The 26,811-nt window shown below is 36.7% G+C and overlaps 1 protein-coding gene and 1 pseudogene across 1 annotated transcript; one reads left to right on the forward strand and one right to left on the reverse strand.

The window, feature by feature from the left end:
- Positions 1-8,277: 8,277 nt before the first annotated feature.
- LOC133762273 (V-type proton ATPase subunit G 1-like) lies at positions 8,278-9,106 on the reverse strand. The gene has a single exon (XM_062195282.1). The coding sequence runs from the start codon at positions 9,045-9,047 to the stop codon at positions 8,691-8,693; it is 357 nt and encodes a 118-aa protein (XP_062051266.1). The 5' UTR covers positions 9,048-9,106; the 3' UTR covers positions 8,278-8,690.
- The window catches only part of LOC133762045 (zinc finger protein 384-like), a 38,017-nt pseudogene continuing 20,251 nt past the window's right edge, over positions 9,046-26,811 (forward strand).

Genomic DNA, 26,811 nt, shown 5'->3' on the forward strand with positions numbered 1-26,811 from the left:
TCACTCACATTCCTACCCCTCCTCCTACTCTTTCTCCCATTCCCAGACCCATTCTCCACTAAGATCCATTTTCAATTAGCTTTATACACAGAGGACCAACTCCATACTAAGTAAAGAGTTCAACAATTTTCACGAAAAAAACAAAAAACTGTTCCTCAATAATCAAGATAAACAGCATTTGTCATATTCAAAGTCACTGTATCTCAAAGTTAATTTCACTATTTTTAGAAACTTAATTTTAAGGATGCACCCAAGAATGATACATCTTTTGTGAGCACTTAGACACAACTATAACTTCTGTTTTTTTTTTTTTTAATTTGTTTGACAGGTAAAGTTATAGACAGTGAGATAGAAAGAGACAGAGAGAAAGGTCTTCCCTCCACTGGTTCACTCCACAAATGGCCGCCACTGCTGGTGCTGTGCCTATCTGAAGCCAGGAGCCAGGTGCTTCCTCCTGGTCTCCCACACAGGTGCAGGGGCCCAAGCACCTGGGCCATCTTCCACTTCCCTCCCAGGCCACAGCAGAGAGCTGGACTGGAAGAGGAGCAACTGGGACTAGAACCTGGTGTCCATATGGGATGCCGGTGCCGCAGGTAGAGGATTAACCAAGTGAGCCATGGCGCCGACCCCGAAAACAAGTTATTTTAAAAATAGTAGTTTATTGTGAGCAAAACCAAGGTGCCAGCCCATCTATAACTTTTGAGACATAATAATATCCTCCACTTAATACATTAAAAGAAAGTAGTCCTTGAGAACAAGTTTTATCATTAATTAGGGAAGCACATAAGAAAACAAGCAATGGAGTTGGACACTTAGGCGTAACAAAAAAATTATGAGACATCAGAATATCCTCCATTTAATACATTAAAATGAAATAAATCTTTGAAAACAAGTTTTAGTGTTCATTTTCATAATATAACTCTTTGAGGATAGAGGTCCTACATGGGATGTTAGTGCACAGTGACTCCTGCTGTTAATTTAACAATTAACACACTTATGTATGATGTCAGTGATCATCCAAGGCTCTTGACATGAGTTGCCTAAGCTATGGAATCCTTTTGAATACACAAACTCCTTCAGTATTTAGACAAAGCCATAAGCAATGTAGAAGTTCTCTCCTCCCTTCAGAGAAAAGTACCTCTTTCTTTGATGACTGCTTCCCATGTTGGAGCATTCATTCCTTTTTATTATATCTACTATTATTACCAGGCACTTAATCCTATTTATATGATCACTTTAACACTTAATCCTGTTGATCACTTTAACACTTAAAATGGTATTTTTGCCACCTGGCTCAAGGGGATTTGTTGTCCCATGGCAAGTTTTTGAACTATATCCTTAGAAGTAAGTCTGTAGGGTTATATGCAGAACTATAAAACTTTACTTCATACACTTCATACAGAAAATGATGAAAAAATACTCTAAAAGCATAAAACTATACTCAGGAAAAACTGTGAAGTACCTTAGTATTTACATTTTATGATACAGAAGAGGCCACTTTAAAGCTCTGCCCAAACTCTCATTTGCTTGGCATTCTTGAAGGAGACTGAATGTAGGCATGCAAATTCATTTGACCTAAAAATAATTATTATACATTTGCTGTTTGTGCTTCTGCTATTCTGCATGATGCTAGATGTATTCATTATTATTGTTGAAAATATTACAATTACTAGCCTTTTTCCAACTTACTACATTATTAAATAAGATTTACAGCACTCTGGCTTCAGAATCAGCCCTTAAGGCATTCAGATCTGGCTAAAAAGCCCATGAGAGATTCTCAGGCATGGAAAGCCAAGACACTGCAAAAAATGGCCTAAATGAAAGATCTCTGTGACTGAGATCCCAGTGGAAAGAATGGGCCATCAAAGAAGGAGGTGCCATTCTCTGAAGGGAGAAGAGAACTTCCACTTTGATTATGGCCTTGTCCAAATAAGGTCAGAGTTTGTGAACTCAAGAGGCTTCCTTAGCTTTGGCAGCTCATGACAAGAGCCTCAGGTGATTACTGACATCAAAAATAAGAGTGTCTATTGTTAAATCAACAGGAGTTACTGTGTACTTACTCCTCATGTAGGATCTCTGTCCTTAATGTGTTGTACTATGTGAATTAATGGTAAAACTAGTATTGAAACAGTACTTTATACTTTGTGTGTCTGTGTGGGTGCGGTCTGTTGAAATCTTTACTTAGTATATACTAAGTTGATCTTCTGTATATAAAGATAATTAAAATGAAAAAAAAATTTACAGAGTTTAAAAATCCTTCATACTAGGAAATGAAATATTAGAAAATACTAAAAATGCTTTATTATATTGTGATAGATACTAGTTGCATTTAATTTATCATGAGTTTTTAATAGATGAATATAAATATGAAAAATTAGGTTAATAGATGGTTTTACTTTATATTTTGAAAAACAGAAATCAGATCAAAATGTCTACTAAAGTGGGCTGGCCTGTGAAGTAGCAAGTAACATCTGGATCTGTGATGCTCACATCCCATAAAGGTGCCAGTTCATGCCCTGGCTGCTTCATTTCTGATCCAGCTCCTACCAATGACATGAGAAAAGCAGAGGAAGATGGCCCAGGTATTTTTCAGCACCTGCCACCCATGTGAGAGACCTCTATGAAACTACCTGGCTCCTAAGTTCAGCCTGATCCAGCCCTGGTCTTTGTGGCCATCTGTATAGTGAACTAGTGGATATTCTCTCTCTCTCTCTCTCTCTCTCTCTCTCTCTCTCTCTCTCTCTCTCTCCCTCTCCCTCTCTCCCTCTCTCCCTCTCTCCCTCACTCTCTCTCTCCCTCTCCCTCTCTCCCTCTCTCCCTCACTCCCTCTCTCCCTCTCTCCCTTCCTCCATCTCTCCCTTCCCCTCTTTTTCCCTCTGTAACTCTTAAATCTTAAAAAATTTGTACTTGGAATATGTTGGCTTCTAAAATAAATTCAGTGTTAACATTATGAAAACAAAATAGAATTTTGAGTGCTTTCTACAAGCCAAGATGCAATAAAAAAACAGCTTCACCTTCTTGTTTTAAAAAATTAAAATTGAGTATATTAGGAATTAGTTTTGGGACATTGGATAATAGGTGTCACATTCCTGTGAATCCTGAGGCAAAATTAAAAAAAAAAAAAATGAGAGTATACTGAAGAATGTCTCAACTTAGTACCTACAGCTGGTCTCCAAGCAATAGTAGAGGAAGGAAAACATAAAGAGAGCCCAGAAGCATTGATAAGTTTATCAAGTTAATATAGGCTATGGACATTAAAATGTGTGTGGCATAAGATTGGAGAATTGAGAACTACGTAGAAAGAGACCACAGGGTTTCCTTACATGTTTGGGAGAATACTGACCTTCACTTGTATAAAAGGAAATTATTATAAGATAGGGAAGGAACACTCAGAAAGCAGAACAAATACCTCTGAAATTACAAAGGAGCTAGAAATAATTAATGTTTGCAAATAGCCAAAGAAGGAAGACTTAGTAATAAATGGGGTACTAGAGTAGTCAGAAAGGGATTTTGGGCAAACTTAATTGTTAATATCTCTTTAGCAGCAATAATTTAAGTAAAGTCATCATTCATGTTTAGCTTATCTGGTGACATTTTTTCCTTGACAAAAGAGTCTTGGAAAGTGATTAAAGATATTCAATGTATTTCTCAACTAAATTTATAAATAGGTAAAATAAAATGGATTGGAAGAACAAAATTTTGTTTTAAAATTTTATGTAATAAACAATCTAATATTGTTTAGTTGCATGAACACTATTTTAACTCTAAAAACACAAATCTTATACACTAGTAGCTATAACTATAACAGGACAAAGTTATTCTTTTTATTACAAAAACAGTAATCACCAAATATATCGCTAAGCAATAGTCTAATAAATATAATGTCCTATTACAAACATAGATACATATACTTTGAAGGAAATAAAATAAAAATATCTTAGAACTTTAAATTTCATTTATTTCAAAATTAAACTGTTATTAAAATGTTGCACATGTATGAAAAGTCTGAAGTCATAAGTACACAGCCTGATGAATATTCAGAAAGCAATCACAAGCAATGACAAAATGAAAAGACCTAGGGATAGAATCGCCAACCACAGTAAATACCAACACATCGTATTCAAACACAGCCAATATCATACCCAACTCTAAGGTCACATGATTCATTTGGTATAAAGCTACTTTGCTCCATAGAAGAACCTTTTACTTGCCTAATACTAGAGCAAATTTTGTCCAGTATCTAGAATTTGTGAGTGCTGTTATATTTGTAATCTCACCTTGCTGAAATTTCACCTTAGTTCATGAATCTACATTGACATTCACTAAACATTACCCAAGTCCTCTCCTTATTTTGTTTACTAAAAAGCATGTTTATTTTCCTAAGAATGCCTTAAGGCTTCCCAAGTGTCTGATCAGCGCTCAGATTTCTAGGTTGCTTCTTGAAAAACAGCAGGTTTCTAGGCAATTAGTTTTGAATGTCAGATAGCTTTCTGACCACCTTCATTCCTGGAATTTATATTCCAGTTTGTTGCCTATATTCATAATCGTCTGATGCATTCAAATAATCCCCTAAGTGTGTGTAATATATAAAGGGATACTTAAAAAAATCCATGGAAGAAGTGTTAACTTTGAATTCTATTGCTCATAAAATATCTATGTGTCAGCTTTTCTAGATGTTCTGATGAATGCTAAGGCAATTATTCCAGATCTTATAGAATAATGTTCAGAGTTTTTTGGTAAATGACAAAAGCAATATTTAGGAAACAGTCAAAATTTAGATTTTTGGGGGCTGGCATTGTGGAACAGCAAGTTAAGCTGCTGCTTGTGGCAGTAGCATCCATATCAGAGTGCCAGTCTGAGTCTCGGCTGCTCTGTTTCTAATGCAGGTCCCTACTAATGTGCTTGGGAAGGCAGCAGAAGCTACTGTAAGGGCTTATGTGTCTGTTACACCTGTAGGAAACCTGGATGGAGTTCCTGACTCCTGGTTTCAGCATGGTCCATCCATGGATGTTGTGGCTATTTGGTGAGTGAAACAGTGGATGGAAATTCTCTCAAGCTCCATCTCTCCCTGTTGCTCTGCCTTTCAAATACATCTTTTAAATTAGATTTTTATGTAAGTACTACTTTTAATAGCAAGTATTCAAATATTCTCTAATCCCTCTCAATTTCAAAAAGCAGTTTTTTTAAAAAAAAAAATCTAGTAGGGGCCAGCATTGTGGCATAGAGGGTAAAGCCGCTTCCTGCAGTGCCGGCATCCCATATGGCCGCTATTTCTAGTCCCAGCTGCTCCACTTCTGATCCAGCACTCTGCAATGGCCTGGGAAAGCAGTAGAAGACGGCCCAAGTCCTTGGGCCCCTGCCCCCGTTTGGGAGAACAGGAAGAAACTCCTGGCTCCTCACTTTGGATTGGCGCAGCTCTGGCCATTATGGCCATCTGGGGAGTGAATCAGTGAATGGAAGACCTTTCTCTCTCTCTTTCTGTGTGTGTGTTTGTGTGTGTGTATGTCTGTCTCTGACTCTGTAACTCTGCTTTTCAAATAAATAAATCTTTAAAAAATAAAATTAAATTAAACAATCTAGTACATATTATTTTCCAGATTTCTTGAGTGCATTATCTAGTTTCCCATGGATTATTAAGCGTAATTGCTAACCACAGGGTAAAACATAACCATAATTTTTGCCAAAGTTAAATCCAAATGAACAAAGTTTTGATTAGGGAGCATGGAACTTTTTGATATCATAATGCACACACACAGGTGCACACACACACATGTACACCCACACATATATATTTATTACCCAAAAGTCTATGAATACATTGTAAGAACTTTCAGTTAAATAACATACAAGGTTCAAAGCAATGTTAATTTTCTTTAGGTTTTTTTTTAAAAAGCTGCATAAAATATAAAATTTATTTTTAAAATTATATGAAGATCAAATTATAAATATTTTTCCTAAAGTTATATACCAAAAAATTATAAGCCTTTGCCATTACCATTTGAAATCCCTGGAAATATCCTTTTTAAATAACTTAGTTGTTACTCAGATACTTACTATCATTTTTTTCTGAGTCACAGTTTTACAGAGGTAGTTTTTACTTTTATTTTTTGAGTTTTAAGCATTGTTTATTTATTTCTCATTATTGATTTTAAAGTTATTTAGACTTTCATCAAATGCTATCAATATATTTACATGTGTCAAGTATCTATGAAAAATTTCAGTTCAATCAAAATTTTTAGCTTCTACTTATATAAATAGGTATGTTAGTGACAGTCAAGTAGTATTTCATAACAGCATATCATTGCTTTCTTTGAAATTAATATTTTTTCTAATTTATTTTTTGTATTTCTGCCTTATTTAGCTTTTGCTATTACTCTCATATTAATATATTGAAATTTTTTTAATTAACAGAAACTTTTTTCAAATTAATCAAATTTTGTCCATTGTTATGTTAGGTTCCCTTTAATTTTTGCAAGCATACCTTAATTTCTTTAACTATTATTCCCTTAACAGTAATGTATTACATCATATTATTCCTACATCATGATTTAACAGTAGTGTTTTATCTCTCATGGATAATAGTTACAGACTTCAAAAGTTTTTTCATCCCTCTCTTGTCTCTATTTTTCCAAAATTATTTCTATTTTTGTAGCTGTTTCTTGTCTTTGTTATATATGAAATATGTTCTGCAAATGTTCTGATATTGCTGTTTTTTTCTTATATTTAAAAGTGTATTAAAGGATTTGATTAGATGTACATATGAAAGAAGTGGTAAGGAAGAAACAAAACTAGGTAAAAGCATCAATCTGATTTCCAGCCCCCAATGCTTTATTTTTGCTATCTTGTTATTTTCTAATAACTCAATTATACTGTAATTGAAGGAAAATATACCGGTTTTGGCAAGACAGCATGTTTAAAAGGTTCTGTAAATGTTAATTGTTTAAAACATCAAAATTGTGTTTTAGATTAATTTGAATTTTAAATAGAGACATTTTAATCAATAAAACTAATTATCAAAAGTGCATTAGAAGAATCATTTTGTATATCTTTATAATATGGTCTTGTTACTTTGCTCATAATACAAGTGAAAATAAGTCTTCCATCAGTTTACACAAATACCCTTTTCTGATAAATTGAAGTGTCAGGGTCTCAAGCCCAATGCTAGCCCCTGACCAGCAGGGGCAGCACAAGCACTCCTCAACAAGGTGAACGGGAGAGGTAAGGTCGATGGGTGATGAACACAGTACAAGCACCCGTGAGTTCTGTCAAAGCAGGAGCCACTTTACTGAGGAAGTGTATAGGTTTATAAAGCTTAAAAAAGACATGCGCAGTAGGGGAGCCAATCAGCGATAAGGTCATGTAGGAGTGGGTGGATCACACACAGGGGCATCTTAAGCAAAGTATAGGGATCACGCACTGTCCACGTGTCCGGAACTACCCCTGCCAGTGGTCTGATCTTAGGTATCTTAACCACAGCATCCGCAAACACACCCCTCCCTGGAACATCTGCCAGGAGCCATATTGTAATGGAGATTTTAGGCAATGTCCAACATTGAAGTATAAATTTTAGAAAACAAAAGTTGTAAAATAGTACAAAGGGTTCCCATGTAACCCACATCCACCTTTCCTTATTACTAAGATATTAGTGTGATATATTTGTCATATAAACCTCACCCAGAATCCCCTATGTTTTTTTAATCTGCACTTCCTTTGTTCCTCCATCCCATCCCTTCAAGTCTCTAATAATCACCAGTATATTTTCATGCTGTTTTTTTTTTTCAGCTCTCACATATTAGGGAGAAAATGTAGTATTTGTCTATAAAATTATGTGAAAACATTTCAGCAGTGTGTAAAACTGAACTAGTCTAGGATGTTATGTAGTACTAAATGCAAGTTTTATCCACATTGTGTGGTCTTTGATCACTGGAAATTTATGCAGGTTGCAGAACAATTCTGCATTGTATGGCTGTGTCATCTGCAATGCATAGCACCTATCAACCTTGACAACCAACAAGTTCCACAGATCATATTCTAGTTTCCAACATTTCCTACAGTAAAATGTATTTTGCACTATACTCATATACTTCCTTTTTTTTTTGTGAGAGAGAGAACACATGACAAAGTCTTTACTTTTAATTTATCAGTACACCAAGTAATAACATGTAATAAGTTCTTAAATTCTATCATTTAGTAATTTTGAATAAGAAGCTAAAAGCAGCCTAAACAATTACATGAGTAATTCATTGCTTTTACCTTTAGAATAGACATTAAGGTTGGCTGCTGCTTCACACAAGTTACAGGAAACTATTTACTACTTTTTCACAGATAAAGCTCCTGACCTTCAAGAAAGCATAGGGGAAACAAATTGTTTAGTCCCTTTCTTTCTTCAAAGAATTTTTTTTTATACTAGATCTAAGAGAAAAGTCAACACTGACATATATGTTGCTTGAACTAAAAGGCACAGGAAAACACACGACATATACTTATTAAATGTCTCTAAGAAATACGAAGTAAAAAGATGAACTCTTTGGATAAGTCTGGATAAAGAAGCTAACGTGTAAAGGTCCTCCTATGAAACACACAGAAATAATTTAATGCCTCGTCATGAGGGCAGAGCGTGAGCTTTGCTGAGCTCCAGGCTCCAGGAGAGCATCTGAAACGCCCAGCCGTGGAACAAGGGCAGCTTTCTTCTATCCATTTATGCGGTAGTTCTCGTGGAGTTCTGGCCGGATGTCACAGACAGAGGCCAAGAGGTTATCTAAGACCTCATCCCTGTTCTGCTGGAAGTAGGTCTGCAGGATGGTCATCTTCTCCTGGGTCTCCTTCTCTACTTCGCAGCTGCAGCTGCCATGGGATGCCAGGGCCGCAGTTTCCTTGGCCTTGAACTCCTTCTCCCTCTGCAGGCGGTACTGTTCAATTTCATCCTGTGCTTCTTCTTTGGCCTGCTTCAGCCTCCTGTTTTTTCGCTTGCGGGCCTCCGACACCTTCTCCGCCGCCCGCTTCTCGGCCTGCAGCAGCTGCTGGATCCCCTGCGACTGGCTGGCCATGGCGACCTGCACTCTGGAAGCCCAGAGCAGCGGCCTAAACCGACTCGACGGCTCCTCTGGTCACCTGACTCACCCACCCGGCAAACTGCGCCTCACTCATATACTTCCATTTATAAGTATAACACGACACAGAAAGTTAAACATATCATTGAATGTGCATATAAATAAAAGAAATAAATTTTTTAAAAAAGGACTCTGTCCTTTGTTCTAGGCCCCGTCTAGTGCACTTGGGCCTCATTCCTTTGTAATCATAACCTCTACTCTACCTCCAATGGCTCTACTCCCAACCTGTGTGTACTGATGGTCCTCTTCCCCACTTAATGCTGTATAATGGTTCAAACCTGGTAAATGCCACTCTTAGGATCATTGGTTACTATCCTCACTCTGTCTTTTATGACCTTGTCTAAATATGATCAGAGTCGGCAAACTTGGAAGGCTTCCATAGCCTTGGCAACTCATGACGACAGCCTAGGGTGGTTACTGGCGCCATAAACTAGAGTGTCAATTTGTTGGGTCAACAACAGGAGCCACTGTGCACTTGCTCCTCATGTGGGATCTCTGTCCTTGATGTGCTGTACATTGTGATTTAATGCTATAACTAGTACTCAAACAGTATGTTTCACTTTGTGTTTCTATGTGGGTGCAAACTGTTGAAATCTTTATACTGAATTGATCTTCTGTATATAAAGAGAATTGAAAATGAATCTTGATGCAAATGGAAGGGGAGACAGAGCGGGAGAGGGGAGGGTTGCGGGTGGGAGGGAAGTTATGGGAGGGGGAAGCCATTGTAATCCATAAGCTGTACACTGGAAATTTATATTCATTAAATAAAAGTTAAAAAAAAAATTGTGTTTAAAATGAAAATGGTGACAGATTTTCAAAGATTGGGCCAAGAGATGCATGTTTTATGACTAAAGCAAAGGCCCTGTTGTAAGATAAAATAATCAATTCACCACCTAAGCGACTTTAATATAATGAATAAGAAATTAAAGTGATAGACTTCCAAAGTCATTACCAAGATATAGTTCAAAATCTTTTAAACTGATTAAAAGTGTGAGAGTTGTAAAGGAAATCTTAAACATCCTATAAAGAATAGTTCACTGATGCAGAGTTCTACCATAAAGTATATAAGGGTTCCTCAAAAAGTCCATGGAAAATATAATTAAATATGAGTTGATATGCTTGCAAAAATTATACACATGAAATTTATACACAGCTTTTACAAAGTACACATTTTCCATGAGAAAAATATTTAGCACCAAAATAAATTCATACTTTTAATTGTATTTTTCCATAAACACTTTGCTGGAAATAAATATATAATATATGTATATTATATGTAGAAGTAAAGATAATTGGAAATGAAAAAAAAACCTGGTGTTAAATTGGAAATGGCATAGAAAATTAATTAATTTTTTAAAAAAATATTATGTAGGATCTCTGTCTTTAATGTGCTGTACACTCTTATTTAATGCTATAACTAGTACTCCAACAGTATTTTTTTCACTTTGTGTTGCTATATGGGGGCAAACTGTTGAAATCGTTACCTAATATATACTAAACTGATCTTCTGTATATAAAGAGAATTGAAAATGAATCTTGATGTGAATGGAAGGGGAGAGGGAGCGGGAAACGGGAGGGTTGCAGGTGGGAGGGAAGTTATGGGAGGGGGGAAGCCATTGTAACCCATAAGCTGTACTTTGGAAATTTATATTCATTAAATAAAAGTTCAATAAATGAAAAAAAAGAAAAAAAAAGAAGTATACATATGTATATAACCGTATGTCTATATGTTGAATTATACTTATGTATATATAGAGAGAGTATGTGTACATATATAGTATATGTGGAAGTATATATCTATATGTAAAATAGTATGCATATATGTTGAAGAATATATATGTTTGTGTATATATATGTAATCTACTAATTTCATATATTTGGCAAACCAGAGGAAAACCTAATTTAAAATATACAGGCAGATGAAATTAAATACATGTGGTATCTACTGAGCAATGCAGTAGGAATTATACAATGCATCTAAAGTAATGTAGATATGGGCAGTTTTGTATATTTTTACCACACATAACCATGATATTTGAAGCAATCTATTGACAGAAATGATGTATGAGAAATTTAAAGAAAAAAACCACAGTAAGAAAGTTTAGAGTAGTTATATTTAGCAGAGTACATAATAAATTAGACTAAGAAGATATTTTTAAAAAATAATATTACACACAGAAACAAGATAGGGTGATTCATGTGTAAAAAAGAAATAGAATTTCAAAACAATAAATGTAATCATTTTGAATCAATGCCTCTTCATGAACTAAAAATGCAAATTTATATTTACTTCTTGCTCTTTATTTTATCATTAATTATATCTTTTCTTCTGTGGAAAAAAAAGCCAGTGGGAAATGTACTGGGCAGGTCAATAATTTTCCTGCTCATTCAAGAAGCTACAGAAATAGAATCTCAAAATAAACGCCCACTTACTTGGCTACAATGAAAATTCTAAATTTTTCTTCCCAGCCTTAGCCTGTATTGGAACATGTTTCATCTGTTATCAAAAAAGGATCATTGTACTTACAGTCTCATTTTTCCTCAAAACTCCATTTGCTAGTTTAATATTGGTCTTCAGAAAAGGGCCTAAAGGGACAAGTGACTAACAAAAGGTCTTAGTCCCACAAGAAGGAAGTAGCAATCATTTGACGTCAGGTTCTGGATATTTGCTGCTTCCCTCTTTGGCCTTTTGTGGGACCCTCACAGCTTTCTGTAGTGAGTACTTGGTGCAAATGACATAGAAAAATAACCCTTTCAGCCAGTCACTTCTCCTTGGCTCCTGGTCTCCTGAAGATTAATCCTCAGGCTATTAAATGCTTGAGTTCTCTTGCCTTTAGGAGGCCTTTTTGAGCAGAATTTGATATAGTTCTCATCATCCCTCTCTTTTTCTGATCCATTCATTGTTCAAAAAAAGAAAAACTTCATTGCATCTATTGACCAGCTCTAAGAGTGGCAGCCAAGCTTAACTCTAATTTCCAAGAATTTCATCGAGCTATTAAATTCCATTATTCAGATTTATTGAGATATGGATCAGACTCCAGACTCTAGAGAACAAATACATTTTGAGATGTAGGAGTAAGCAGTCTGCAACTCCTTCATAAGGGAGAGTGGGGAGGACTTTCAGAAGAGCCAAAGAACTCCTCCTCAGCCATCTCTCCCTCCTCCCTCAAGCTCTTGCTCCAATTACACAGCCCTTTTGGTTCACATGTCATAGGTAGATTCATTAAAGCTCTAACACTTTTGTGATTTGTTGTGGATTTGAACACTTGTGTTTTTATCTGTCAAAATGCATTTGTATCAATCACATTATGTTATCAATGAGAATTTCATTTTGAGAATTGTCTTCAGTAACTGTCAACATTGTCAAATACCAAAGACAAACTGTGAAATGTAAGATTAAATAAAAGGACACATATAAAAAAATCATAAAATCATTGTTACTGATAATTTTCATGAAAACTGTGGAGGTAAAGCATGATTGTAAAGGACTTGGATATTTATTATTTGCCTAACATCTTAAAATTTGATTTCTTGAAAAATTAAGACTTTATGGATATTAGTTTTTGCAAATCTAATGGCTACTTACAATGCCATTTTGAATAAACTTAGGAATAGAGATATATAGCTGTAGTCTAATCACTTAAAACAACAGGAGTCAGAAAAATAGAACTTCATAATTTATAAATATATATGCACATTTTTGAAGATTTGCTTATGTATTTCAAAGGAAGAGTGACAGAGGGCAAGAGAGGCAGAGAGGAGGAGGGACACAAGAGAGAGAGACACACACACACAGATAGACAGATGCAGAGAGAGTGAGAAAAATCTTCCATTTGCTGGTTCACTTCCTAAACAGCCACAACAGCTGGTTTGGTCACATCGAAGCTTGGCCCAGAAACTCCATTCTGGTCTCCACACAGGTAGCAAGGATCCCACGAACTTGGGACACCCTCCTTTGCCTTCTCAGGAGCATTGGCAGAGAGCATGATCAGAAATGGAGCAACCAGGACTCAAACTAGCATTCCAATATGAGATGCAGACATCCCAAGCAATGGCTTAAATCAGTGCATCACAATGGCAACCTCAATAAGTATGCAATTTAACACTATAAACCAAATGCATCACGTGAGTTCCTATGGCACTGGGAGTCAAAGCAATTTTAGGACTAAAGGAGAAAATAGTAGATTATTCAGCCACAAAAAGAATGAAAGAGTGAAATCCCGACATTTGCAGCAAAATGGATAGAATTTGGGATATTACATTAAGTGAAATAAAGCCAGACACAAAGACAAATATTGAAAGTTGCACATCATGTTTGGAAATTAAAATAAATTCTATCGATTTAAAATTTTAACTTATAGAGGCTGAGTAGGGTGAACTGACGGGGGATAGGGAAGTTGGATGATGGGTATCAAAACATGATACAATGAATGTAATGGGTCCTAGGGTTTTGCAGTAATAGTATTGTGACTACAGCTCATGATAATGCATTATATTCTGTATAATGAACTGGAACAGATGAACTGGAAGGTTACAAACCCAGAGAAAAGATAAGGATATGAAAAGCTAATGGCCCTATATGGTCAGTTTATGCTGTGCATGTTTTGAAATACGCTATTGTATCTTTTAAAAAGTCCAAGTATTACACATTAATACAAAATTGAAAAATAAATACTAGAAAACAAGAATAACACCTTGCAAAGAGGGATGGTGATACCGTCTGCCATGTTTAATACAGTTCTTGAAAACAATGATAATATATCACATACATAACAGCATAAACACACACATAAACATAAACACACACACAATATTTCAATTTCATTGGTTTAGTCACAGACCTTAGAAAAACAGGAGAAAAAGGAGCTACAGATATAGGATAAGTTACCAAATTTTGTGTTGCTCCAAATCAAATTAAAGAAGCCTAAATGATCTTGTTTGTCTCTCCTGTCATTTTAAGACACAGCAAGAACATGCCCTCTTTATAAAATTTGCTTTTTCTAGTTGAAAGTCAGAGAAAGATAGAGACAGACAAAAAGATATTTTCCATTGCTGGTTCACTTCCCAAGTGTCTGCAATAGCCAGGGCTTGGCCAGGCAGAATCCAGGGGCTGGGAAATCAATCTGGGTCTCCCTCTTGGGTGGCAGGGATCCACATGCATAGCAAATCCCCAAGTGCCTCTCACTGTACCTTAACAAGAAGTTTGTATCAGAAGCAGAGGTGCGACTTGAACCCAGGCACTGGGTTCCCAAACAGCTACTCAGCCACTACCCTAGAAGCCCACTCCAGATGCCATCTTTGAAGCAGAAAGTGAGGCTTCAACAAACTCAGATTTTCTGGGCCCATGATTTTGTACCTCTTACCCTCCACAACTATGAGTAATAAACATCTATAGTTTAGCTATTGCTCAAGGTATTGTCTTGCAGCAGCATGAACAGACTAGAACAATGATCTTGTACATAACTTTCTGCCCTCCAAAAGCTTCTGTCAGACTGGAACATGAATGAATTACTTATCTCCTGACTTGTGTCAACTTCTATATTCTGTGCCAAACATCTCCACCCTCAGCATCCCTGCACACACAGGGGATAGAGAAGACTGAAGTACAGTGCAGCTGCTGGATATTGTCAGTCTATTATTATCTTGTCTCTTCAGCAAATGAGACTTCTCTGATTTTAGTAGAATATGCTCAGAGCAGTCACATACACACAGGGTGAAAAGAAATAGCATCTGAACAATTCATTTTTCAGGAGGATCAGATCCAGTTTGGGTGGGTAGACCACTTGCAATTGGTTTCTCCTAGGTATGGCACTAGAGTCCACCCTTCAAATTTTCAGACCAAAAGGCTGGGTTGTTTGTTATCATGAGAGTGGCTGATTCTCTGATTTCACTTGAAGTCTTGAGAATGTCTTTCTCAGCGAGGTCCTGCCAGGCAGCTTTTCCATGTTATGGCCTATGGTGAAACACCAAAACGGAGGGCACATTGATGTGGTAGGTGGATGGATTCTAATTCAGAAAAATTCCTCTAAGGTAGCTACACATCCTCTTTGGAATCTTAGGAAACCCCTGTTCTGCACACCTGCAATCTCTCAGTAGTTAATAGTTAAGAAGTGACAGCAGTGTAGGCTTGGTATTCTATATGGCAATAGAAGAGACAAAACATATTTAAAATATAAGGTTGGAAGATATAAGGAATGTTAGCAGAGTGATAAATTTAAAGAGTGAAAAATATCAGGGCTGGTGTTGTAAAGTGGGTAAAGCTGCCACCTGTGATGCCAGCATCCCATATGAGCATTGGTTCAAGACCCAGTTGCTCTATTCTGATCCAGATCCCTGTTAGTGTGTCTGGGAAAGCAGAGGAGGATGGCACAAGCGCTTGGGACTCTGCCATCCATGTGGGAGATTTGGATGAGGCTTTTGACTGCTGGCTTTGACCTGGCCAGCCCTGGCATTTGCGGCCATTTGGGGAGTGAACCAATGGAGGGAGAATCTCACTCTCTCTGTCTTTTCCTCTCTCTGTGTAACTCAGATAAATAATCTTTTAAAAATAAAAAACTGAAAAACATCAGGGTGATCTCTACATATGACAGGGAATAAAACTGACCTTGAAAACTCGTTTCCAGGATGGCAGAATAGGGAAAAAGTGGGTGTATTGCTCTAGGCAAGGGGAAAATAGTTTAAAAAAAGTGGAGAAACTACATTCTCAGAAGAGAGTTACAAAGAAACCTGCAGTAGAGATTCAACAGAAGGGAGTAGGGACGGCATAGGCCTTTGCTGAAGGTGCAGATACGCAGCAAGGAGTACCAACACAACACAAGGCACAAGCAGCAGAGAGCTGGAGGAAGTGCCAACATTGGAGAGCCAGGTGAGATCAGACTGTGGTGGACACCAGTAGCAGCTGCAGTAGATCTTGTGCACACACCCAGCTGGCAAGGAGAAGATGACATCTTGACAGCAGAGAATTTAGGCCATTTACATTCGAGGTTTTTATTGAAAAGTAACAACTTGGTTCTGTTATTATTCTATAAATATCCATATTGCTTTCTTGGGATTTCCTTTGTGCTTTTACTGCGAGAATTTCTGCTTTCACTTTCTTTCCTAATGGTGACTATTATTCTGTGTTTCTGTGGGTGGCACATCCTTAAGCATCATTTGTAAGGCTGGATGAGTTGAAGAGAGGAGGTGAGGGTGTGTTTATATCAACAGAAGTGATCATACCCTTCCCTCTGCTGACAATAGAGATCTACCATGCCCAACTTGGGTGACACCCTAGAGCAATGGCATGGCCACACCCAGCACTCAAGTCTGGGTAGTCACTGAAGGAGCAGACACTTCACTAAGCCACAGAGGCATAGTTAAAAGATAAAAGTCATCAGAGGAGAAAACCAAGTAAGTCCACAAATACCTAAAAATAAATAAGGAAATTCAAGAAACAAGAATAAGGAAGACAACCTGACTCCACAAAAGGGACACAATATTAGAATGTGAAGATGAAGAGATTGATGAAATACCTGAAAATGAATTCAAAAGATTGATCATAGGATTACTCAGAAACAATGAGAAACAAATCCACAAGTTAAAGAAATCCATACATGACATGAATGAAAATTTTTCCCATGAAATTGAGATTTAATTTTTTTTTTTTTGACAGGCAGAGTGGATAGTGAGAGAGAGAGAGAGAGACAGAGAGAAAGGTCTTCATTTGCCGTTGGTTCACCCTCCAATGGCCGCTGCGGCCAGCGCATCTCGCTGATCCAAAGCTAGGAGCCAGGTGCTTCTCCTGGTCTCCCATGCGGGTGCAGGGCCCAAGGACTTGGGCAATCCTCCACTGCCTTCCTGGGCCATAGCAGAGAGCTGGCCTGGAAGAGGGGCAACCAGGATAGAATCTGGCGCCCCAACCAGGACTAGAACCCGGTGTGCCGGCGCCGCAAGGCAGAGGATTAGCCTGTTAAGCCACGGCGCCGGCCAAAATTGAGATTTTAAAGAAACCAAAATGAAATGTTAGATATGAAGAATTCAATTGATAAAATAAAAAATATGGTGAAAGCCTTAACAGAGTTGGTGATGCAGAAGAAAGAATATCGAAGTTAAAAGACAAATCCCTGGAAATTTTGCAATTAGACAAAAAAAAAGAAATTAGAATAATTAAAAACAGTGTTGGAGATTTATGGCATATTATAAATTGACCCAATACACAGGTCTTAGGAGCTCCAGAAGGTGTAGAATGGAGAATGGATTAGAAGGCCTATTTGGTGACTTAATTATAGAAAATTTCCCCAATTTGGAGAAAGAAAATGAAGTCTAAGTACACTTAAAACTCCTAATAGACATGATGAGAAAAGATCTTCAACACTACATACTGTAGTCAAACTTTCAACAGCTAATATAATTATTCTAAAATGTGCATGAGACAAATTCCAGATTACTTTCAGAGGATCTCCACAGCTGACTTCTCATCAAAAACCCTATAGGTTAGGAGAGAATGGACACAGTCCAATTCTTAAAAAAAAAAAAAAAAAAAGGCAAAAGGCAGCCCATGTCAACACAGAATACTGTACCCTGCAAAGCTCTCCTTTATAAATGAAGGTGAAATAAATACCTTTCATAAGAAACAGAGATTGAAGGAACTTGTCAAGGGGCCAGTGCTGTGGTGTAGTGGGTAAAGCCACTGCCTGCTGTGCCGACATCCTTTATGGGCGCTGATTCAAGTTCTGGCTGCTCCATTTCTGATCCAGCTCTCTGCATTAGCCTGGGAAAGCAGTGAAGGATGGCCCAAGTCTTTGGGCCCTTGCATATGAGGGAGACCCGAAAGAACGTTCTGGCTCCTGGCTTCAGATCAGCACAGCTCCGACCACTGTGTCCAATTGAAGAGTGAACCAGTAGATGGAAAACTCTCTCTCTCTCTCTCTCTCCTCCTCCTCCTCCTCCTCCTCTCTGTGTAATTCTAACTTTCAAATAAATAAATACATCTTTTAAATAAAGAAACAATTTGTCAAATAAATAAAAACCTTTTTAAAAAAGTAGTGTGTTTGGGGAGGGCACTGTAGAACAGGATTTTAACCACGTCTGAGATGTCCACTTCCTATACCAGTGTGTATTTCAAGTCCCAACTGCTCTGCTTCTGATCCATATTACTGTTAATTCACTCTGGAAGTCAGCAGATGGTGACCCAATAATTGGGTTCCTGCCACACATGGGAGATATGCATGGATATTCAGGCTCCTATTGTGGAATTTTCGGGTTGGAACATTTCTCTCTCTGTATCTCTTTCTCTCTTTCTCTCCCTCTGCCCCCTGCCTTCCATCACTCCATCCCTTTTAGTGAGATGAACTAAATAAAAGTAAACATCGAGAAAGAACATTATACATTTTATTCTGGTGGGAGATGGAACTATATAAATTTATTTTTGAAAGAGTTTTGAGAGTAGTTTGAGAAACTGATACTTTTTCCAACACTAAATAATTATTTTCTTTTTTGTCAAATATGCTTTTCTTTTCTCTCCTATGTATGTATATGTGTGTTTGCCTGTGTGGACTCTCTGTGACTCAATTTTCTTATATTTTGCTCCTCAAATTCTATTCTGATAATTTCTCATGCAATCAGTTCTTCAATTGCTTAATTTAGCTATATTTAGTTGGTCCAAATGATTTTGCCCACATTATATGAAATACCATTTTATAAAAATGTTGTTTATTTCTCATAATTAACAAAACCAATTAGAAACAACTGCATGATGAATTAAATAAAAGCATATTGCATTCCAAATGCCACTTAAGAAAAAAGCAGTCCTGCACTGTTGGTTTATATGAGAAATTATGTCAGGGCTATGCCATGGGGAAAATATGATCTGAACTAGAAAAATGAGAAATACAAGAAGGATATTAAATGATAAGTCACTCTCCAGTTTTCTGAATTATTTGAAAAATATATTTATAATTTTGCTTTTCTATTTTACAGCAGATTCAGTTATGAAGTGGTCATTTTCTTCATCTTTCTCACAACTAAAGCTTTAGTGCAAAGGAGAAAATATTAGAAAATTTCATGAAATTCCACCTTGATGAAAATTTAAATTTATTATAAATACACAGATTTATTATGTACTTTATTATTAAGTTCCTAATTGCTCTGGCTTTATTGATTTTTCTTATGATCAGATGTAAAAAAATAAAATATTATGTGGCACAATAAGTATTATTTTTCTATTTCATAGTCTGCCTTTCCATTTCATTGATTATTTCCCTTTGTGTACAGAATAGTTTTAGCGGGGCCGGCACTGTGGCTCACTTGGTTAATCCTCCACTTGCAGCACCGGCATCCCATATGAGCACTGGGTTCTAGTCCCGGTTGCTCCTCTTCCAGTCCAGCTCTCTGCTGTGGCCCGGGAGGGCAGTGGAGGATGGCCCAAGTGCTTTGGCCCTTTCACCTGCATGGGAAACCAGGAAGAAGCACCTGGCTCCTGGCTTCAGATCCGCGCAGCGCTGGTCGTAGCTGCCATTTGTGGAGTGAACCAATGGAAGGAAGACCTTTCTCTCTCTCTCTCTCTCTCACTGTCTATGACTCTACCTGTGAAATTTAAAAAAAAAAGGATAATTTTAGCTTAATATAGCCCTATGCCTTAATCTTGCTTATTTTTTCTGTATGTAGGGTGTCATATCCAAAATTCAGGTCTTATTTTTTTGTTGTTCTTGATTTTTAATAAAACTAAATATTATTAAGATAAATTTTTTTTCAGAATGGGTCACATAGCAAACCCAATTGTATGCTATATGTAAGAAACACATCTAAACAAAAAGATTTGGAAGTTTCAAAATTGAGCAAACACCAAGGAAATAAAAACACAAAGAAAGCAAGGGTGGATATATTAACCAAACAAAATGAAGAGAGAAGAGAATGTTTCAAGTGACAGACTTCAGTGGAGACAAGATTTATAAATATCAATATACTAAATAATATGACATACATTTTTACTGTATACCCATATACATATTAAATTCAACATGTGAGAGAAAATGTATATAGTATTTGTCTTTTTGTGCCTGATTTAGTTGACCCAGCATAATGATCTCCAATTCTACTCATTTTGTTGCAGATGTAAAGCATCCATTCTTTTTAGGTCTGAGTAGTATTTCAGTGATTCTGCATATGTTTATAACATTTTATTTATCCATTTATCCATCATCAAAGTTGATTTCATGTCTTTCCTATGGTGAACAGTGCTGCAATCAATACTGGAGTTCAGGTATCTCTTTTATATGCTGATTTATTTCTTTGGCCAAGACTGATTTAAAGAGCTTGTCCTATGATTTCTTTCAGAGACTATAGTGTTTTAGATTATATATTTAAATATTCAACTCATTAGAGTTAAGTTCCGTAAATGCTTTCTGAAGGGGGTTCTCCAGTCTCCCCAGCACAAATTATTTATTTATAAGAATATACTTTCCCCATTTAGACTTTTTGGTACTCTGGCAAAAAATTAGTAGCTTTTATAATATTGGGTTTATTTATGGACTCCCTATTGTGCTTTGTTGCTTCATTGTTCTATGTGTTTGTTTTTACAACAGGACTGTATTGTTTTAATTACTTTGTGATATGATTTGAAACAAGGAAAGTTTTGTTCAATCATAAAATTACTTTGGCTATTAAATATTTTGTGGTTCCATGTGAATTTAAGAACTGTGTTTGTCTATTTCTGTAAAAATATGCCTTTTTGATTTCAATATACATTTCAGTGAATCTGTAGATTTCTTTGCATGATTTGAATCTTTTTAAAACATAACTTTTCCATTTGAACACATGGGGTATCTTCCCATATATTTGTATCATTTTCAATTTCTTCTGTCAATCTTTCATAGATTTCAGTGTAGCCACCCTTCACTTCCTTGGACAAGTTTACTCTAAAATACTTTAGTTTGTAATGCTGCTGTAAATAGGATGCTTTTCTAATTTCTCCTTCACATGTTTATCGTTAAGGTCAAGAAGCACAACTGATTTATCCATATCTATATTGTATTCTACAACTTTATTAAATTTATGTATTAATTCTAGTAATGTTTTGGCATAGTCTTTAGGTTTTCTATATATAAAATCATGTCACCTAAAAGTGAGATAATTTAACTTCTTCCTTTAAAATTTGAGTTTTTTCTTGTGTAATTGTTCTAGCTAAGACTTGCATTATTATAATGAAAAGAGTTTCTGAGTGTGAGAATCAGTGTTTTGTTTCTGATTTTAGAAGAAAAGCTGAAGATGTGCATGGAATCGAGTCCCACCTGCACATCTGATCCAGGTTATATCTAACGCATCTGGCAAGAAACAGATGATGTCCCAAGAACGTGTGTTCTTGACACTCAAATGAGAGACCGAGAAGGAGTTTCTAATTCCTGGCTGCAGCCTGATCCAATCCTGGCATTGGCAACATCTGGGGAGTAAGCCAGCAAATGTAATGCGTACTCAATAGCAAAAATATTTGATTAAATAATACACACAACATAAATAGGCATTTTTCCAAAGAAGGAACATAATTGGACAACACATATATTAAGAGGTTTTCCACCTTATCAGTGGTGAGAGCATTATACTAAGTGAAATAAAACAAAACAGAAACACAAATATTATATGCATGATCCCACTTTTATTTGATTGTTTTTTTAAAAATAGAACACACAGTAATGGGGAATAGAATGGTGGTTTCCAGGGGTTGGGAATTGTAGGATATGAGAAGAGGAGACCCTGATCAAAGGGTGCAAATTTCCAGTTATATAAAGGAATATACTCTGAAAATGTAAATACACTCTGGATCCTGTAGTTAATAACACATTATTGTATACTTGACATTTTCTAGGAGAGTGTATCTTAAATGTTCTCTTCAAAAAACTAAACAAGAATAAAATAACTACATGAAGGTGATGTAAAGGAGGTGTTAATTAACTTGACTGTGGTAATCATTTCACAACCTATATGTTTATTAAATCATTATATTATACCATGTAAATATATATATATATATATAAATAATTTCTTTGCTAATTAGGTGTCAGTAAAGCTGAACAAAAATAATTGTTACAGTAATTGCCCCTCAATTAAGTGGAAATTGTGTATGGAGTACCATTACTTGCTGTTTTGAAGACATATTTAAATATCAAAAATGTATTTAAATTAGTACTACACATATTTCCTCAATAGCCCATTTTGATGTACAATGTATAGTTGTTCTTTTCATAAGAGAGAAACCAACAATAATCCCTATTTCTTAAAAAAATTATTTTATTTAGATGGCAGAATTACAGAGAGAGGAGAGACAGAGAAACAGAGATCGACCATCTGTTGGTTCACTCCCCAGATGGTCTCAACAGGCAGGGCTGGACCAAGCATAACCAAGAGTCAAGTGCTTCATCCAGGTCTCCCATGTAGGTGGCAGGGTCCCAAACACTTGGGTTATCCTTTGCTTTTTTCCCAGGCTCACTAGCAGGTAACAGGATTGGAAGTGGAGCAGCTGGGTCCTGAACTAGTGCTCATATGGGATGCTGGCACGGCAGCCAACGGCTTTAACCCGCTGAGCCATGGTAGTGGTTCCACTACTCACTTTTAAAAGCAGAATCTTAAAATTTAATAATACAAACAACTTATTCTTACCTATTTACCCAGATTGTGACTCCTGGTTAATTCCAGAATACCTCAACAAATTAGAAGCACTTTCTAGTGTGAAAAGGGAGCTTAGTTACACACAGTTCATTAATGCCACTAATGTGGTTACTTTTTCGAACGAGAGTTGAATCTTGCATTAACCTGGCATAGTCTAAGTGCTCTATATGTAAATTAACTTTGTTAACCTCACATTTAATTTTTCTTTAGCAGTAGTTTCCATTTAATGGCATTGTGCATGGATAAATACTGTGATATATTTTCTAAGAGTAATTTAAAAGCATAATAGAATTAGTTCTAGAGTGCATCAGTTTAACCCATTTTGAATTTTAATTTTTAAGATTTGTTTATTAACTTGAAGGCAGAACTACAGAGAGAGAAAGAAGGTAAGAAAGAGATCATTCATCCAGTAGTTCACTCCCCAAATGTCTGTAACAACCATGGCTGGGCCAGGTGGAAGGCGGGAGCCTGGAAATGAGTTTGGGTCTCCTATATGGATGACAGAGGCCCAAGGACTTGGACCATTTTCTGCTACTTTTCCAGGCACACTAGCAAGAAGCTACACAGGAAAGCAGAGCAGCAAGGACTTGAAAGGGTGCTTCAGTATGGTATGTCAATGTCATAAGTGGTAGCTTAGCACCTTACAGTACAATGCCTATCCTCTCTTTACATCTGGTATTTACCTAGGATATATATATCATTTTAAGTGGAAGATATCATCATGTTATTTTTAATATCTTATTTATTTTTTAAATTTTATTTAAGGTATATACATTTCATGCATTTCATATAAATAGATTTAGGGACATTCTGATTCTTTTCACCCTACCCTCTCTCCCTCCTGTGCTTCCACCCTTCATATTATTTAATAATTGTTATTTGATCTACGCTGGTTTTGAGAATATAATCATTGCAATCTAGAGACATTTTATTGTCTTGCTTACAATTTCTAGAGGGGTAATTTGTTAGCTGAATACTAGCAATTATTCATCCCATCACCTTTTCCCACTAGTCATAACAAAGCTTCAGGTGACTGAGCTGAAGCTAATTATACACCTAGACATAGCACATGTTATGGTTCATAGGAGGACAGTTGAGATAAAATAAATAATTACTCTGAATCTCAGGAGGCTTTTTTATTCCTGTATAAGCTAGGATAAATATACTTTTATTCTGTCAAGCAAAATGGACAAATCACACAATTCTATGAGCTGTTTAAAAAATATTAGATACATGGTTTCTCAAAATATAGCATTAATAGCTGGAAAATAAAAAGGAAAGAACTATATTCTTTTTTAGCTCTGTGGATTTAATAATTAGGAGTTGCCTGCCATCAAAATTTACCTAATTTTCAATTACATAAAGCAAATCAATAACAGTTTCATTAAGTATGATATATATCCATGTATATAGAAATATAAAGGAGTTTGGGGAAATGTGTACTATTGAAAAATTATGCATACATTTCCATTTTATATCAGAATAAATTCATCTATTGATTTCAATTTTTCCAAAATTTTACAAATGCCCTCATACTTCATATAAAGTACACAAAGCATAAATGCATGACACAATAAATTATCATCCATAGAAAAACTTCCATGTCAATCAGCATATAACAAACACCCTCAAAGTTTTTTGATATGTTGGGTGTTTGGCCAATAATTATGATGCCATACTGAGGACACCCACATCCTGTATCAGAGTGCTTGAGTTTGACTCCCAGCTAGGCTTCCAGTGATGGCTTCCTGCTAATGCACACCTTGAGAGGCAGCAGGTGATGGGCCAAGTATTTGGGTCTCTGCCACCCATGTGGGTAACCCAGATTGTGTTGCAAGCTCCTGGCTTCAACCTAGCTTAGTACCTCCTGTTATTATAAGTATTTAAGGAATGAATCAGTGGGTAAAATACTTTCTCTCTCTCTCAAATGAATAATAGATAGATAGATAAATAGATAGATAGATAGATAGATAGATAGATAATGTTGTAACAATGAGGTTAAACTATCTGAGATGCCTGCATTCCTTTTCAGAGTGCCAGGTTAGATTTCTGGCTACACCACACTTCCAATCCAGCTTTATTCTGATGTGTTTGGAAGGCAGCAAATGATGGCTCAAGTACTTCAGTTCCTGCCACCCATGTGGGAGGCCACAATGGAATTCCAGACTCTTTGCTTCAGCTTTACCTAATCGTGACTACTGGTGGCATTTGGGGAGTGAACCAATGGATAGAAGATGTTTGTGTGTGTCAGTGTGTGTGTGTGTGTGTGTATGATTCTTTTTTTTTTAAGATTTATTTACTTTTTTGAAAGGCAGAGTTATGGAGTGGCAGAGGCAGAGAGATAGAGAGAGAGAGAGAGTCTTCCATCTGTTGGTTTACTCCCCATTTGGCCACAATGGCTGGAGCTGCACCAATCTGAAGCCAGGAGCCAGGAGCTTCTTATGAGTCTCCCACATGGGCCATCCTCTACTGCTTTTCCAGGCCATAGCAGAGATCTGGATCAGAAGTAGAGCAGCCAGGACTCAAACTGGGACCCATATGGGATGCCGGCACAGCACAGCAGATAGAGGCTTTACCCACCATGCCACAGAGCTGGCCTCTGTGACTCTGTTTTCAAGGAAATACATCTTTAAAATTTAAATTAATACAAACGTTTCTAAAGCTTATTGATGTCCCCTGCCAATCATTGTTCTTAACTTCCTGCCCATTCACAGGCAAATAATATACTGGTTTTCACACAAGTGATTGATTTTTCTTGATTTGGAACTGTAAATCCCTAACTCATACACAGAGGTTTGATAGAGACAGGAAACAGACAGATTCTTTATACAAGGTGAAGAGGAACAAGGGACCCCCTAAAGAAAAATGATGCAATCACTAGATGAGGTTTCATCAACCACTTGTTCTGGCCATGGCATCTTATTTAGGCACTGTATCAACTTCTCTATGTACAACAAGTTTCTCTGGCTCTGACTTCTGAGTGGATCACCAGGAGCAGGTCAGTTTCACCTTGTTAGTACATGTGCGCAAAAGCAGTGATTTTGTCAGCTGGCTCTCTGATTGACGCACATCCAGGGTTAGTGATTTTTACCTTATTAGTATTTATAAACACAATCAGGGGAAGTTCCCTTTTAAAAACATTTAAAAACCCCTACATACAACCTCTTCTTCAGCAACTCCTTTCTGGATCCCCACCACATGCTGGAACTTTCTCTTTCACTCAGTAAACTTCCTTCACTTCGCTCACATCTCCTTTCCATGTGTGTACCTAATTATTCTTTATAAGACAAAGAACCTAGTGGAGATAAAGGGCTGTAAAATAAAAGAACTGTAATATTTCTGAAGAATTAAGTAGAGTGAAAAGTGAAGAAAACCTTCATCTTCATTTTTTGCCTGCCTTCTATTGTAAAATTGTGCTTATAAGATGGAAGCAGATGTTTAGCCTATAATTAAGATGCCCACATCTCATATCAGTTACCTAATTTCCATCCCTTGCTCTGGCTGTTGACATCAGCTTATTGTCAATGCTGAGGCAGGAGTGGTCAGTCCAGTAATTGGGTTCCTACAGCTAATGTGGAAAAGCTAGATTGAGATCCTGGCACCCAACATCAGCCTGCCACAGCCCAGCACTCATAAGCATTTGACCCAGATTATGGGAAGTTTCTCTCTCTGACTCTCCACCTTCCAAATACTTTAAACATATTAGTGTGTTGCAACAGGTTGAAAAGCCACTTGTGATGCTGACATTTGATACTCAAGTGCTGGCTTAAATTTTGATGGCTTTGCTTCCAACAAACTTCCTCCTGATGTGCCTGGGAAGGAAATGCATAATGGCCTAAGTACTTGGGCCCTGCCATCCATGTGGGCGATCAGGGTGGAGTTCCTGGCTAATGGTTTTTAAACACCCCGTAAATGGCTGTTGTGGCTATTTTGGGAGTGGAGTGTGGGAGTGAATCAGTGAATGGAAAATCTGTTTCTCAGTCTCTCCCTCTCTATCTGCTGCTGTTTCAAATATTTTTTTTTAAAGAGGAAACTGCAGATAGCTGTAACACATTCATTTTTC

This window comes from Lepus europaeus, chromosome 6, assembly GCF_033115175.1.
Source record: "Lepus europaeus isolate LE1 chromosome 6, mLepTim1.pri, whole genome shotgun sequence".
In the NCBI taxonomy this organism is placed as follows: Eukaryota; Metazoa; Chordata; class Mammalia; order Lagomorpha; family Leporidae; genus Lepus; species Lepus europaeus.